Source organism: Saimiri boliviensis, chromosome 7, assembly GCF_048565385.1.
Source record: "Saimiri boliviensis isolate mSaiBol1 chromosome 7, mSaiBol1.pri, whole genome shotgun sequence".
In the NCBI taxonomy this organism is placed as follows: Eukaryota; Metazoa; Chordata; class Mammalia; order Primates; family Cebidae; genus Saimiri; species Saimiri boliviensis.
Window position 1 is genome coordinate 85492958 of NC_133455.1, and position 15703 is coordinate 85508660.

At 36.2% G+C, this 15703-nt stretch overlaps 1 protein-coding gene across 16 annotated transcripts in view; it reads right to left on the reverse strand.

Moving 5' to 3' along the window:
- Positions 1–1636: 1636 nt before the first annotated feature.
- Positions 1637–15703, reverse strand: part of SOX5 (SRY-box transcription factor 5) — a 1015292-nt gene continuing 1001225 nt past the window's right edge. For all 16 annotated transcript variants that reach the window (XM_074402912.1, XM_074402908.1, XM_074402910.1 and 13 more), the window contains 4 exons: positions 14703–14811; positions 11461–11634; positions 4675–4891; positions 1637–2961 (listed from right to left, as the gene is read on the reverse strand). In XM_074402912.1, the coding sequence (XP_074259013.1) occupies positions 2658–2961; positions 4675–4891; positions 11461–11634; positions 14703–14811 (804 nt within the window). In that variant the 3' untranslated portion in view covers positions 1637–2657. The remainder of the gene's footprint in view (positions 2962–4674; positions 4892–11460; positions 11635–14702; positions 14812–15703) is intronic.

Genomic DNA, 15703 nt, shown 5'->3' on the forward strand with positions numbered 1-15703 from the left:
AACAAAGACAGAGAACAAATTTTTTAAAAATCTGTTTTCACATTGTACATAATAATGATATAAAAACAAGTGTCTAGTTTTTCCTTATCCAGAGTGCTTAAAAACAAAACAAACAAAAACAAAAAAAAAATTGGCTCTAGATGACTGTGGCAATTAAATAACTAAAATGAGTGATGAGAGCATAAGTTAATTAAGATTGAACACGACCCTCCTATGAATTCACTCCTTTGTTTTAAACATCAGAACTGATATTGTTGGGGCCAAAATTCTTAAAAAGGAGAAAACTTATGGAAGGAGAAGTAAAATTGTGTGGGTAAATGTGTGTATGTGTATGTGTGTGTATATATATATATATATATATATATATATATATATGCACATACACATATATATATATATACATATGCATACATATATGAATTGGAGATGGAAATTTGTTTTAAATATCTAACAGCTTATTGGCTGCACTTCCAAATTGGAGCAGAATAAAATAGAAGGGGAGAAATAAAATAAATTATACATAACTTACTAATCTGGGAACAGCTGACCATTATTATTATTACTATTATTATTATTTTATCATCATCATCATTATTACAACACTAGCAAAAAGAGGCAGTTCAAATGAAAATAAAGTCATCAAAAACAGGAAAAACAAACATAACGAAATCTCTGACATGCAGGATATGATCAGCTCCTCCAAGCAAAACCCCAGAGCAAGTCTTCTGAGAGAGAGAAAAATAAAAGGAATTCTTTTCTTTACTTATATGTAAAAATCCAACTTTAGGGTGGTGTTTAGTGGGGGTGGAATAGGAAAATGATGACTTGAATGAAAACTATAGCACATCGAGCTACTAGTTGCAGTATTTGCTATCTGATACTTCAATACAAATAATGGCAATTGACTTGAAATGATTTTGCATTTATTTGTACAGGCCCTACAACTGCCTTGGCGTTTGGCTGGCAAAATCTACATAAGCAGTCCCATCACATTCAGTTGTTGCTCTTCACAAACACTCTGTTCGAACCGAAGATGGACTTCAGTGATTCATCTGACAGCAAGGGAAGAGCAGTGGCAAGGATCCCTGGGTGCAACCAGGCTCCATTTTGTTGGGCTGCAATGACTTTTAATTAAATACTACTTTTTATGGCATGAACTACACATGGCCCACACTTCTGAAATGCTAAAGGCCTCCACCTCATTTCATGGAGGGGTGAAAAATACCTTATAAAATCATCAGTTTCATTTCCTGATCAGGAAAGGATGGAATGTTGAAGAAATAAGCTAATTCTATTCATCTGAAAGATGGCCAAATATATTCAATGAAAACAATGATTGTTTTGCTCGAAATATCAACAGGAAAAACAAAAATCACTAAGTAGCAAACATTAATAGAACCAACTGACCAGGGAGAAAGGACATCTGGGAACAGTTTGCTAGTAGCTTCCATGTTATACATGCACACCTCTATTACACAGGGCCACCTGATCCATCCAATAATAATCATATTAGACATTTAAAAATATAATTTCTGAGCCCTATACTTGGTTAAGTTGTCATTTGAAGTGCAAAGTCAAGGTCAAGATTATTTCTAGACCAGTCACTTGGGAGGATGTGGGATTTCATCCCCAGATGTGGGTTTAACTCACAATGGTCCAACGTTATTCCTATTAGTACCATAATCACACACATACATACACACAAAAATCCAAGATCAGAAAATATTTTTCTCTAAATTTCTTATGTCTCTCTCTCTTTTCACCTGAGAACAGCACCTACAGTTTCCATTAAAAAAAAAAAAAAGTCAAATCTCACCAGCTGCTGGTATTTCAGGTTTTCTAAGGGATTGTCTAAGATATAACACTGTCCTAACTTAAGAAGGAACAGGAAAAAGAAAAGGGAAAAAATGAACTTGGTCAACACTTCAGTACAAATTTGGCACTTGCTCAAAGATGTAGTGTGGTGTGCAACAGATAAAGAAAGTCCTCTAAAGAAAATAATTGCTTATTTTGTGGTGGATAGCAAGTAAGTTAAAAACAGGCTCTTTTTCCCTCTTCCCCCTCATGCACAGACTTCCATCTTTAAAGTATAGAGATGGAGAAGGTGGAGAGAAGTAAAGAGAAATTCATTTTTCTTTTTTTTCTGTCAGGTGCATTACAACGAAAAAAAATGAAAGAAAAGAAAAAGAAAAGGAAAAAACCCAGAAACCCCCAAAAACAAAACAAAACTTATTTCTTTTTAAAAATTGTAGCACAAAACAACAAAACACATTCACAAGCCACTTGTTGGCACTGTGTACCTGAGTGAGAATTTCTAGAACATTGTAGAACAAACAGCCATAAAGTTTATTAAAAAAAAAAAAGTTGACGGGTAAGACTTCAGTGCTTGGATGTAGCAGCTGAATTACTGGCATTATTTTACCCATAGCTTATTTCAATCTCTTGTTGTTGATACTGTTGTCTGCTTGTTGTATTTTTTTTTCTTTCCAAGCCTTTTGAGGCTGAGGTCTATTAGTCAGCTGATGTCCCAACTATTTAAGACTAACAGTTAAAGTAACAGTCAGTGTATGAGAAAGTTAATGTGCTTGGCCACTGGTAAGGATGAACCAGTTAGGGCTTCTTTAAGTCCTAAGGTCACAACAATCTTTTGACCCTTATCAGTTGGCTTGTCCTGCAATATGGTTTTCACTGTCACTCCCATAATCTACATCTGGATCATCCTCTTCCTCATCGTACTCATCATAAATTTCTCCATTGATGTCCTCGGACTGTATCTCTTCTTTGATATGTGGCTCCTCTCCTTTCACACCGTAAGTGCTCTGGATAACAGGCATCCCAGGCTCTGGGCTGCTAGACACGCTTGAGTGCTCTGAGGGCAGGTGAGGGGAGGGCATTCCAGCCATAGCGATGGCTCCAGGGTACACAACACCGGCAGTGGCTATGGGGATCTGTGCTTGTTGCCTGTCAAGAAAGGAATTTCCAAAAAGAGATCATGGGTGAGTGAATTGTTAGAAGTGGACTTTACTATGTAATTAATTTGCTCAGCAATGTTCCATTCTAAGATACTGATTTTATCTAATTGCCTAACATTTTTCAAACTGTATCCAACTTTGACCTTAATACCTTACTTCTATGTAGTGCTTCATAGATTAAAAGACATTTACATGTATTGTCCATCTTGTTCTTAATCCTGTTTTGTGACTACTGCTTTATTAAAAAAAAACTGAGGGTACAAAAAGATGAGGTAGAAGAACCCAGGTCCTTAACTCCAAGTTCATTTTTCCCTAGAATTAAACCTAAAGATAATTACATTTTAATAGGAAAGTCCTACAGTATTAGAGTTCTCAAAATAAAACTTTCCTACCAGAACACACCAGAACTGAACAAATTCGCACAGTCTACCAAGTCTCAAAAACAGCTTTAGCCTCACAGTGGTAGGAAGCAGGACCAGCTTCAAGGATGTACAAACTGCAACTGCACTAAGGACCCACACTTTGCTTTAAAGCTGTGCTGCCACAGACCCGAAATATCTAATAACTTTTTTTAAAAAACAAAGATGGGGTTTCACCATGCTGACCAGGCTGGTCTTGAACTCCTGACCTCAGGTGATCCACCCACCTCGGCCTCCCAAAGTGTTAGGATTACAGGTGTGAGCCACCACACCAGGCCAAAATTCCTAATAACTTTTTAACAAGAGACTCTGTCTCCTCATTTTTACAACTGGTCCTATAAATAACATAGTTGGTCCTATAGAAAGGGATGAATAGATGATGCTCGTTTATGCTTGTTTTTATTCATTCATATGTTTACTATTAACCCAAGAACTGTTGGGCTTTGTGTTTAGTTTTGTGAGGAGTCATGTGCTTGCATAGGAATCATAGAAGCTGGACAGAGCATGCAGCCTCTTCCAAGGAACTGGAGGGGACAGAGCATATTTGAAAAGGCTTTTATGTTATTCTCTGCCCATATTTAGAACAATATCTATTATTCTAAGTAGCTCTTAGGAACTAACTTCTATTTCAAAGATGAACGACTTTATTTTTGTGTTTGAGAGAATTCTGTAGAAGCAATGCATTTCTGTAGAACATCTACAACACTATCAACAACCTTGCCACTGGAGCACTGTAAAACATCTCGGAGCTGTGTTCTCAATTCAGAATGAAACTTCCTGTTCATAACCTTGTTGTGCCCTAAATATAATCCCTAGCTTGTGTGACCTACAAGGGCCACACATGTACCTTGATAGCTCACTAACCTCTCTATATTTAGAAATAAGTATTTTTTCTTTCGAAATGATTTTTATTTTGTATTGTCTCAACAAAGTTGTCCATTGTAAAATTGATCATGGTGAAGCTTAGGAGGTAATGCAAACCAATGAAGAAAAGAACCAGTTATACTTCTAAGTTTTTAATAGAAAGCTTCAAAATTATTTACTTGTAGTTATCTTATTTTTAAACTAGTTGTTAACAAATCTCATGTTAGAGCTAGGAACTTGCAGGGGATTCATATGCATATATTTTTCAAGACCATGTGGGAGACTGTTAGTCTCTGAAAATACTCTGAGCTCAGATTCTCTTTCAAAATGCCTCTTTGCAACTGAGCAAATATGTTTCACATCCCATTAAGTATAACAGGAAGTTTGCCCCATGAGAAAAATGACTGAAGGGTCCATACCCAACATTGAAGTACTGCCGCATCTCCTGCCGCCTGTTGCGCATGATTGCCTTGTATTCACCAATGCGCAGTTTTTTGCCATCCACGAGGCAGGTGCGCTTTGGCCTGGGCTTGTACTTATAGTCAGGGTACTTCTCCAGGTGCTGCTTGCTGAGACGGGCTTGCTCCTCATAATATGGCTGTTTCTCGAGGTTTGTCATAGCTTTCCAGCGAGATCCTATGAAGAAAGAAGGTTAGGATGCCAATTTGCACAGCTTCTAAGCATTCTAAAAAGAGATATAGCTGAGAACAAGAAAATCTGAAGTAGGGATGTGGACCAAAACCCAGAAATACATAAACCTGTTTTTGATTAGCGAGATCCCACAAGAACAGAGGTGGTGGCGGTTTTGTGCCTAAAGATATAAACACTGGGCAATTCTTTTTTTTCTGGCTTGAATTCGAAGTTTAGCCAAAATTTTGTATTATGTACCCAAAAGCTCATAATTTAATGAATATATTTCTCATTCCTACATTAGATCATATAATTCACATGTGAACAAAAAAGTTACATAATATTTTATCCCACATTTTGAGTCTCAGACTAATTATCTAGTTGTTGAGTATTTTATGCAGGAGATGTTTTTCACTACAAAAGTTCCTAACATATATCATGTAGTCTCATCCTCCCCAAAATGTTTAAGTATTTTATGCTTATGAAAATGATAGTAGTTAAAAATTCATTTTATTAACATTTTAATTATAATTAAAATTATAATATTAATCAACATGGACTGAATAACTACTATGTGCCAGATACTATGCTAGAAGCTTGACATGCATCATCCCTTTCCTAACTTTCACCTCAATCTTATAAGACAGACAGCATTTCCATCTATTTTCTTTTCTTTTTTTTTTTTTTATTGCATTTAGGTTTTGGGGTACATGTGATGAACATGCAAGATTGTTGCACAGGTACACACATGGCAGTGTGCTTTGCTGCCTTCCGTCCCCTCACCTGTATCTGTCATTTCTCCCCATGCTATCTCTTCCCACCTCCCCACCCCCTGCCCCTCCCCCATTTCCCCCCAACAGACCCCAGTGTGTAGTGCTCCCCTCCCTGTGTCCATGTGTTCTCATTGTTCAACACCCGCCTATGAGCGAGAATATACGGTGTTTGATTTTCTGCTCTTGTGTCAGTTTGCTGAGAATGATGGTTTCCAGGTTCATCCATGTCCCTATAAAGGACGTGAACTCATCGTTTTTGATGGCTGCATAATATTCCATGGTGTATATGTACCACATAGATGAGAAAACTGAGATTCAAACTAACTTAGCCAGGGCCATAATTACTGAAGGGCAGATCTGTGGCTCAAACTCAGGTTTGACAGAACTTAAACTGTGCTATAATGTATGGCATTTCCTATATATGGCCACCTACTATATAAAATATAGCAGAGGTCACAATTAAAGTAAGAGTGTACTAAGATTTTCTCTTAATAAATCAATTTCAATAACATACAAAGATATCACTTCCCACAATATAGTCTGCATTAGTAATAATAACCCAAATTGTTTTTCCCTCTCTTTTCACTATTAATTTTGGTGTGAATTTAGTTGGGATTAAAAAAGACAAGTTTGAAGCTTAAATACAAATAGTTTATGCTAATTCACATTTTAGATACGGTTTAAAACGTTGATTTTGTCAAAGTTTTTTTTTTTTCAAATAGAAGTGGTAGTAACAGTGTTTACTTTTTATTAAGAAAGAGTTAAAAGTCTATTTGCAGATGAAGTGTGTGTTTATCTGCAAATAGTCATCTCAACTCAACCCGAATGTACAAAGACTGAAAAATTACAACTAGGATATCTTTACCAAATAGTCTTTTACCTGCCTTTAAATGTCATCTAAGTAAGATCTTAGAAGCTTTTGAATGAGTTCATTACTCACCCATAACACCATATATTAAATGCAAGTAGCTCACTGTTGAATGGTTCTCCCCTACACATGTAGAGAATTCCTCATATAGGCTGTTATGTTTATTAAAGCATGCAGTGAAAGAGGCAACATCTCTTCCCTTAGAAATGTTGAAATTTTTTCCCTTAGAAATTGGAAGAGATATTACATAGGTATAACTTTTTTCAAAATCTAGAAAGCCAGTATGAATTCATTCTATTTACAATAGAAACTCAGGTTACGGTTTAAATAATAAAGTTTCTTTTTCCACTCCTTTCTTAAACTTCTGTTTAAATAGCATCATCCGAAATTAAGTTGGTTGGTCAAGTCATATCATTTGTAGGTATAATCTCAAACTCCTTGTTGGCACAGCATTATTCTCTGAAGATACTTGAATATCATTATGTTATTCTCAGGGTATTTATAAACAAAGATACGGTTATAACACTATTAAACTAGAACAACTCTTTTCATGGAGTTTCTTCCAACCATTTATACCAGTTTTTTGAACTTCAGATCAGGGAGTGCAAAGTGAGCTTACTATAAATAACTCACAAATAGGAATACACTGAAAAATGGATCAACGATGGTTGATCTAATGTAAAATCTATTAGTTATCTTTATCCCAAAATTGAAAAATGAAACCAGCATTTTCAATTAGAATAGGAATTGCCAAAGACCCTTCCCTAAATTTAGATTATCTACAAGCCAAAAAGCTTTTGCTCTTCAAAGAAAGAAAATGTTTATGCTTTGAAGTAATCTACCTTGGAATGTGAGAGTTGTTTTTATATTCCTACTATGTGCATGATGTTGTATTAATTACTGATATGAAGTAGTGAGTGAATAAAGAAGTTATAGTTCCTGTCTCTTTGAAGCTTATATTCAATCATGGAGTACACATTAAATATTTAATGATAAAATTTATCTTCCTTATAGTTGTGGGAAGTACAGGAAAGTAAGAGAACATATGATAAGGAGGTGAGATCAATCCTCTGCAGGTCAGGAAGGCTTTGCTGCGGGAATGACTCCTACTGGGAATCACAAAGAGAAGAACATCCTATTGAGGAAGAATATAATACTTCAGGTCTTTCAGTGGAAAGAGGAATTAGACTAATTTAAAGAAAGCTGGTCTGGCATAAAAAAAGAGGAAAGAAAGATGCATGTATATATCAAGAAATGGGATAATAAAAGATGTGTAAATTCTTAAGATAAGTTGGCTTCCAAATCTGGCATGAGCGGGAATTATAAAATAGTTTCACTCTTGATAGTATAATTTCCCTGAAAGTATCACTGAATCCTAAATTACATTTTAAAATATGGCCATATAATAATTCCAAGTCTTTTCAAACCTAAGAATTAAGATAGCTAAGCACAAATTGGGGCAAATGGCTAACTACTACATTTTATGACAGTACAGGGCAGTGTTTCCATGTGATGGTAAATCCAGTTTTCATTTTCAAAACAGTAACCTTGAGTTAGGTTCAACTGACAAGTTTGGTTTTGATTTCAAGCTTTGCAGGTGCGATAACCATTGTATTCAGTTAAGGTGTTAACTAACCCCTGAAACACACTTGATGAGAATGATAGAAAGCATTTTGGGTATCACCAAAAAAAGATAAAAAATATCTACTTAATTCGGGCGTGGCTGGCTGCTTACTCTGTATTGATGTCCAGGGAGTTTATTCCCTGCTGCTTTCAAAAGGTTGGCCTTTTAGAAGAAAAAAACAGAGGACAATTGGGTTTTCCTCCTGATGACAAAAGAGGAAGTTTCAATCAAAAATATTTGATGCTCTAAATAGAGGGGAATAACAAGTTCCTACAATTATTCCTTTTCTTTCTAAATCTGGCAATACACTGAAAGTGAAGAGTTTGAGCTGAGGAACATTGTCATCTCCATGGGGTCTGTAATGAATTTACACATTTTACTCCAACTACTGTATATCTAATCAGAAAAAGATGTCCCTCATCCCCGATCTAGCGCCAAGCAGTAAGAGGTGATTCCTTATGTTAACAATTTCAGCAGAATGGCTTATTAAAACCAGATTTTAGGGTATTATAAAATGCTTAGAAGCCCTTTAAAATGTCAACTAGGATCCCCAGAGACTACGTAAAATGTCAACCCAGCTCAAGCGCCTGTTTTAAGCAGAATGAATTAGCGGCATGCTGTCGAGGCTGTTATCCAAAACAATCAGCAAAGAGGAAAACATCAAGCTTTCTTTGTACTTTTGTATGAAATGGGCCATTTAGAATGCTCTTGTGGATATTTGAAGATCACTTATTTATTTAAAGCTGTGACTAAATATTGAGGTCCAAAATACCTCAATGTTTTATTTGTTCCCAAATATAAATGTTATATCTTTTAATAATACATTTTCATCAGAAAGACTGAAATTAGGCACTATTCTCTTTCATGTTGTCTATTATGATACAATCATATGGCCATTCTAATATTCTTTCCCTCAGATCAGAAGGGAATTATCTTAGCTAGTCATCTCTTTTCCACGGAGGTTTTTGCTATTATTTCCTAAAATATCATTTCATCAAAACTGGTATTTCTTATAGTTAAGATAGTTTTAATTGGTGAGTATCACCTTTTTGGTATTCAGACACATGAGTTGAATAATATAAAGCCAGTTTTGAAATCTTAGCATTTAACTTGTTCTTTATTCTGACAATTTTGGATTTCTAATTTGGGAATAACCGATATATTAAAACTTGAAATATGCTTACATAAAGTATTCTTTTCTAGAGTTTTCCAAATAAAACTGGTAGTTTTGTAAAGACAGGAAATTTCATATGGAAGGTAGAATATAGTCACAAAAAGGAAAAACAGAACAGCACCGGTGGAGATGTAAAAAAATGTGGATTTCCTCTTGATCAGTTCAAGTTTTTGATTATGCATGATATATATTTTTACACACAGATTTTCATATTTTCTATGTATACTACTGAAAGCTTTGTATGTTCACGTCTTTTTAGATAAGATTTAGGTGAAAAATGAGATACAAGTTTAAGTGGCTAATGGTTTCTGTTTTGATCCCATTACAAAGGCACCTTGTGGACTGGGTGGCATCTAGTATCTTTGTTGAGAATATGGGATCATAAAAACTCATGCGGCTGGATGTGGTGGCTCACACCTGTAATCCTAGCACTTTGGGAGCCTGAGGCAGGTGGATTATCTGAGGTCAGAAGTTTGAGACCAGCCTGGCCAAAATACAAAATTAGTTGGGTATGGTGGCCTGCACCTGTAATCCCAGCTACTCAGGAGGCTGAGGCAGAATAATTGCTTGAATCCAGGAGGCAGAGGTTGCAGTGAGCTGAGATCACACCACTGCACTCCAGCCTGGGTGGTAAATCGAGACTCCGTCTCCAAAAAATAAAAATAAATTAAAAAAAAACCCTCATCAATATGTTAGCCATTTATACATGATCAGTAAAGAATCAAAAGTGATACTATCATTATAAACTCCATGTAATTCCAAGTGCATTATGAATTTTAATAAAGCGTTAATAAATTTTGACAAATTTGGTTACTTGTTAAAGCCAACATTTTCTGATCAAATATTTCTATTCTATTTTTATCATTAAACTCTTAGAAGTGACAGAGTAATTAATCAAAATTTTCTTTTTTTTTTTGAGACGGAGTTTCGCTCTTGTTACCCAGGCTGGAGCGCAATGGCGCGATCTCGGCTCACCACAACCTCCGCCTCCTGGGTTCAGGCAATTCTCCTGCCTCAGCCTCCTGAGTAGCTGGGATTACAGGCACGCACCACCATGCCCAGCTAATTTTTCGTATTTTTAGTAGAGACGGGGTTTCACCATGTTGACCAGGATGGTCTCGATCTCTTGACCTCGTGATCCACCCGCCTCGGCCTCCCAAAGTGCTGGGATTACAGGCTTGAGCCACCGCGCCCGGCCAATCAAAATTTTCTTAGATTGTTGAGTATCTGGCCATCAGGATACTTGAAGGTGAAGATTATGAAGACAAAGATATTGATGAAGATAATGATAATTACAATGATAATGATGTCAAGGTAAGGCACAAAAGCAATGGAATCTTCTCTTTTTTTTCCCTCGGGACCTGAATTGTTCTATAATAGGTATCTTTATAATCTGCACTCTATCTTTCCAACCATTTTTCCTGTGTGCTTCAGTGTCTGTGTAGGTAGAGTAAATATGTACTTTGTTTTCTGTTAAATTGAATGTTGCAATGGCAAAAAAGTCTCCTTTCAATCATCCTGAAAAGTATTAAAAGTTATTATTACTAAAAGTGTCTTTAGTACTTAAGGTTACTAAAAGTATAAATGTAAAAATGTACACTCTACATCTTCCTATGTTCTGAGAATCTAAAACTGATTTTCAATTATAGCACTGGAATAAACATCTTCCCCACCTCCACCCTCACTCCCACAACATGATAAATTCTACAAACAAAACTCCTTATCCTTCTGTTACAGAGGATGATGAGAGAGGAAGGAGACCTTAAGAATACAATAAGTTGTCTATAGGATGCAATGAAATGAATACACATGAACAGTAGCAATGTCTAGTGACTCATGTGAAAGTAACTTTTTTCTCAGCCTTAGTACAAATATTTCTAGATTTTTGAAGATGATAAAGCATTAAAATAATTAGTATGAAAACAAACAGTTAAATGAGCTATAGAAATATGGTATATTTCCCAATGAACATAGAATGCTTCATCAACAGAAGTAGCCTCAATGAGGATGCTTATTTTCTGGATAAGCAGATATCATGAGCTGCATGGCCTCCAAATCCAGGATCCTTCCACAGCTTCAGGAAACAGGACAGTGCCTTTATTCCATATGTCACTTAGTTCTTAATGTTTTCCTTACCCAATATCTTGCTGATGTTGGAGTTGTGCATGTCAGGAAAGGCTTGAAGGATCTTTCTCCGTTCATCTTTAGCCCACACCATGAAGGCATTCATTGGACGCTTTATGTGGGGTTCATTGCTACCACGCCCTCTGGATTCCCTATAAATTCTTGACTCTGAGACTCCAGCACTTCCTGAAAACAGAACATACCACTTTGTGTTAGTGTTAAAACTTTTGGTAACACTTTTTCTTGCATTCCATTTTTTAGTCTATTAAGATATCTGAAAATCAAAAGTACTTCTGATAATGGCACTTCTAGTTCTTAAGACAGATGCTTGTTTATGAAGTTTTTGTGATAAGTGTTGTAGTGGTAAATGTTGTATTTGTATTTTTAACCCATTTCTAATCTGTTTTCTCTTTCTTTTAGTGAACTGTTTCCCCATTTACTTTCAACAGCTCACAATAAACTCCAAAATGTGATTTTTGACACAATTTGGAAAGAGAATAGTTAGATTAAATCAATAGGCATATAGTAGTATAGAAATATGAAATAGGTAAAGAGGCAGAAATACATTTGGCAAAATGGATGATTATAGGGGAGGATATATTTTTGCTACCTAAAGACTGTCTGAACATATGTAAATAAAAACATCAAATTTTGAGGTTAAAAACAGTATAGATATTTCCCTGTAAAATAATTGTCTTTTCTTTGAAATTACATGCTGATAAATGCATGACATATGCTGATACAGTAATGACAGGTCTGCCCCCCAAATATATGTAAAAATGGTATGGAAAAGAACAAACAGTTATATTACTTTAGTTTCTTAAGGAGTCCAAAGTCACATGTTTAAGGCAAGAAAAATAATAATTTCCTTTGAATTTCCCCCCTAATATCTAAAGTTATCCAAAGAGTCCCATGGACAGTTACATTTCAATCAGTAAACAGATGATAAAACACAACTCATGAGTTAACAACAAGAGCTCTGGAAGATGCATTCACTCCTCCAGCCTTATGCGACTTCTCAGAATGGCTTCAGCAGATTAAACAGCTTCTAAGATACTTGAGTTTAGGCAAAGAAAAAATAAGGAGAACTAGTAGAACTCCGACAGGTTTTCACTGGTTATTACCGCAAAAGCTGTAGATGTATTTTGGTAGTACCTAAAAGTTTACAAATCCTTCGGGGATTTCTAGAGACTGGATTATCAACAAAAGCACTGCTTTTCTTTTCTTGCTTTGTATTCATTCCTTATTTTTTCTTTTTTAAATTTGAAGAAACAAATCAAACAAAATGGCCCAAATTTGAAGACCTCTATAGTGACACATTAAAAACAGCACACCTGTTGGTGAAATTTCTCAATATTTCTCATTAATAACATGCTCTTTGGTTTAATGCAAAGTGGAAAATATTTCACATATAAGCATGATTGAATTTAACTAATGACAGCAACAAAAACTTTGATGTTTTAATGCTGATTACTGTGGGTCTATTTTACCATGCTAATATAACTTAAAATTTATGAAATGTGTTATTACCAGTAATTGTCTTTTATTGACAAAATAAGTGCAAATATATGGCAACATCTTCCTAAAATGGGCTTGTAACTAGCAAATGATCATTTGCACATCTGCCTTTCCTTGTTCCTACACCTTACAGCGACATAAGCAATAAAATGAACATTATGTGTCTTCATCAAATCTAAACAAGCTCTTTAAATGTACACAGGCTAGGTTTATCTTAGCTAAGTGAAGTAGAAAATAGAAAATGTTTGTAACATTAGACTAGAAAAATGCAGAGTGAATCCAATTCAATGAAATTCAGTTTTGATAGAATTACGTGTTTCAATGTTCAGGTTTGTTTAGTCCCTTGACTCATGTAGACCTGGTCTTAAAAGTAGAATTGGCCCAAGGCACCGAGTAGAGAGCCTTGTATATTGGAGGATTCAAGGGGACCCTCTCTTAAAGTATGCATCTCACTGGTTTGCCCTGGTGCACTCTTTTCTGTATGCAGGGAACTTCCCCGTAATAGTAACAAAGTTGAGAGCTGTGCCACCAAAGGAACACTTAAAAAGCATGGATGTTACCTGACGGTAGGGCGATGGTCCCAGTCAGGGTATTGTATAAGAACAGCACTTTCTTCTTTTTCCCTCTTTGCTATGCTATTAAAAATTAGAGTATCAATTTAATTTGTTGTCACTGTGGATGTTCAGAATGTTCAGAGATGATACAGAAAACAGAAGTCTGGAGGCCTATGAGAGGAGCATAAAGCCATGCAGCTGGATTCTAGTTAGGTTACAGAGAGTGGGCAGGACACTTGACTATGCAATATATAACACTAGAGAGAAGGGTTCCAAAATGTAAAAAAGTGTCCTGGAAATGTCCTCTGAGCCATGTATTCTGGTTACGTCTTGACAAATGGAAACTTAAGAATGAGCTGACAGAAAAATTGTGAAAATGTTTGTTTTGAGTACAAGAAAAAGGGAAGTGAGCCTGCGTGCAGCAGCTCATACCTGTAATCCTTGCACTTTGGGAGGTTGAGGTGGGAGGATCACTTGAGCCCAGGAGTTTGAGATCAGCCTGGACAACATAGTGAGTCCTTGTCCCTACAAAAAAAAATATAAAAATATATATATATATATATACACGCACGTGTGTGCACGTGTGTGCGTACACACACACACACACACACACACACACACACACACACGCTGGGCATGTTGGCGTGCATCTATAGTCCTAGCTGCTCGGGATGCTGAGGTGAAAGGATCACTTGAGCCTGGGAGACTAAGGCTGCAGTAAGCTGTGACTGCATTACTACATTCTAGCCTGGGCTACAAAGCAGGACTCTGTCTCAAAAAAGGGGGGAAAAAAAGACAAAGAAGGAAAGAAATAGGGAAGTGAGGGATGGGGTAGCTGGTGATTAAGGGCATTTGCTTTAGAATCATGCCATCTCAATTCAATTCCTGCCTGTGGCACTTAGAGCTCTGTGACCTGGGGAAAATGCATCAAAACTCCTGAGGCTCAGACTCTTTCTCTGCAAGGGGACTTATCATAGGTTGACTAGGAATTAAATGAGATGATTCATGCAAAGCACTCAGCAGGGTGCTTAGCACATGGGAACTGCTCAGTATACGTGACCTCTTATTGTAATGATCAGGTATGTGGTGGTTGTCTAGTCTATTTTTTTTTAGCAGTTTTTAATTGTACTAAATAGACACTTTCATGCATTATTGGAATATATATGAACAATTTTCACAAACCATCAGAATCTCCACTCAGATTGAAATCCATCATTGCATGGCTAAATTTTCCTTCTTCATTCTGTTTAACTGCCAGTTGCTGAGTCAGACTCTCCAGTGTTGTTTTTTCCTTTAAAAAAATTATAATGAGAGATCAGTCTAGGAATTATAATTATTTGAAGACATTTTATTTTCTTGGGCTGTATGTAATACATTAGCTTCTGGAAAGGATGAAATGTCGATTTATTCACCTTTGCACGTTCAGCACATTAAGCTGAAGTCATTAAGGGAATGATCAGCAGGATTTTTGAAGGAACTCCGATTCTCATAGCCCCAATAAAGTCTTGGCGTTTGGGTTTGGTATGCCTATAGGATATATGCCGGGATCCTTGGAGATAACCTTCCCAAATCACAAAATGTGCATAGAAATTTCATGGAAGCAACCTGTTTTACATTTGGAATGTCTGCTTTATTTTTGGCCAGACAGTAGAAGTATAGGAGTGGCATGGAGCCCAGAGAAAGTCTTCCAATAGTCAGGTGACCAAATAATAGAAACATAATTCACAGTAGTGCCCTCTGGTTGCCATCTTCCCAAATGCCATCTGCATTCCTCATGCAAGGGTAATGAAGACGTTTAAATATTCATTGCTAATTGCTTGTCAAGTCTCTGTACATCCAATGTGAGTGCCTGCTACTTGGACCACAATTTGATTTGGATTGCTAAGCCAAAATATTGAGTTGGCGAATTATTTGAGATACAAATATACCAAAATTAGATCTACAGAGACATCAAGTTGTTGAAGCATGCAGTGCACGATTTACATTCATGGAGAACATGGCATTACAAAATAAATTTTTTTCAAGAAAAATATAATGCTTAATCTAAACCACATGAGACATGAAACGACTGTCAAATTAAGAAACTGGGTGACTTAGGAACAGAAAAAGCACGTATTGGTAAATTTCTCTTGAACTCGCTAGCATTGCTCTGAGGCTGTAGTTCCAAAACAGTTTTAAGAAAA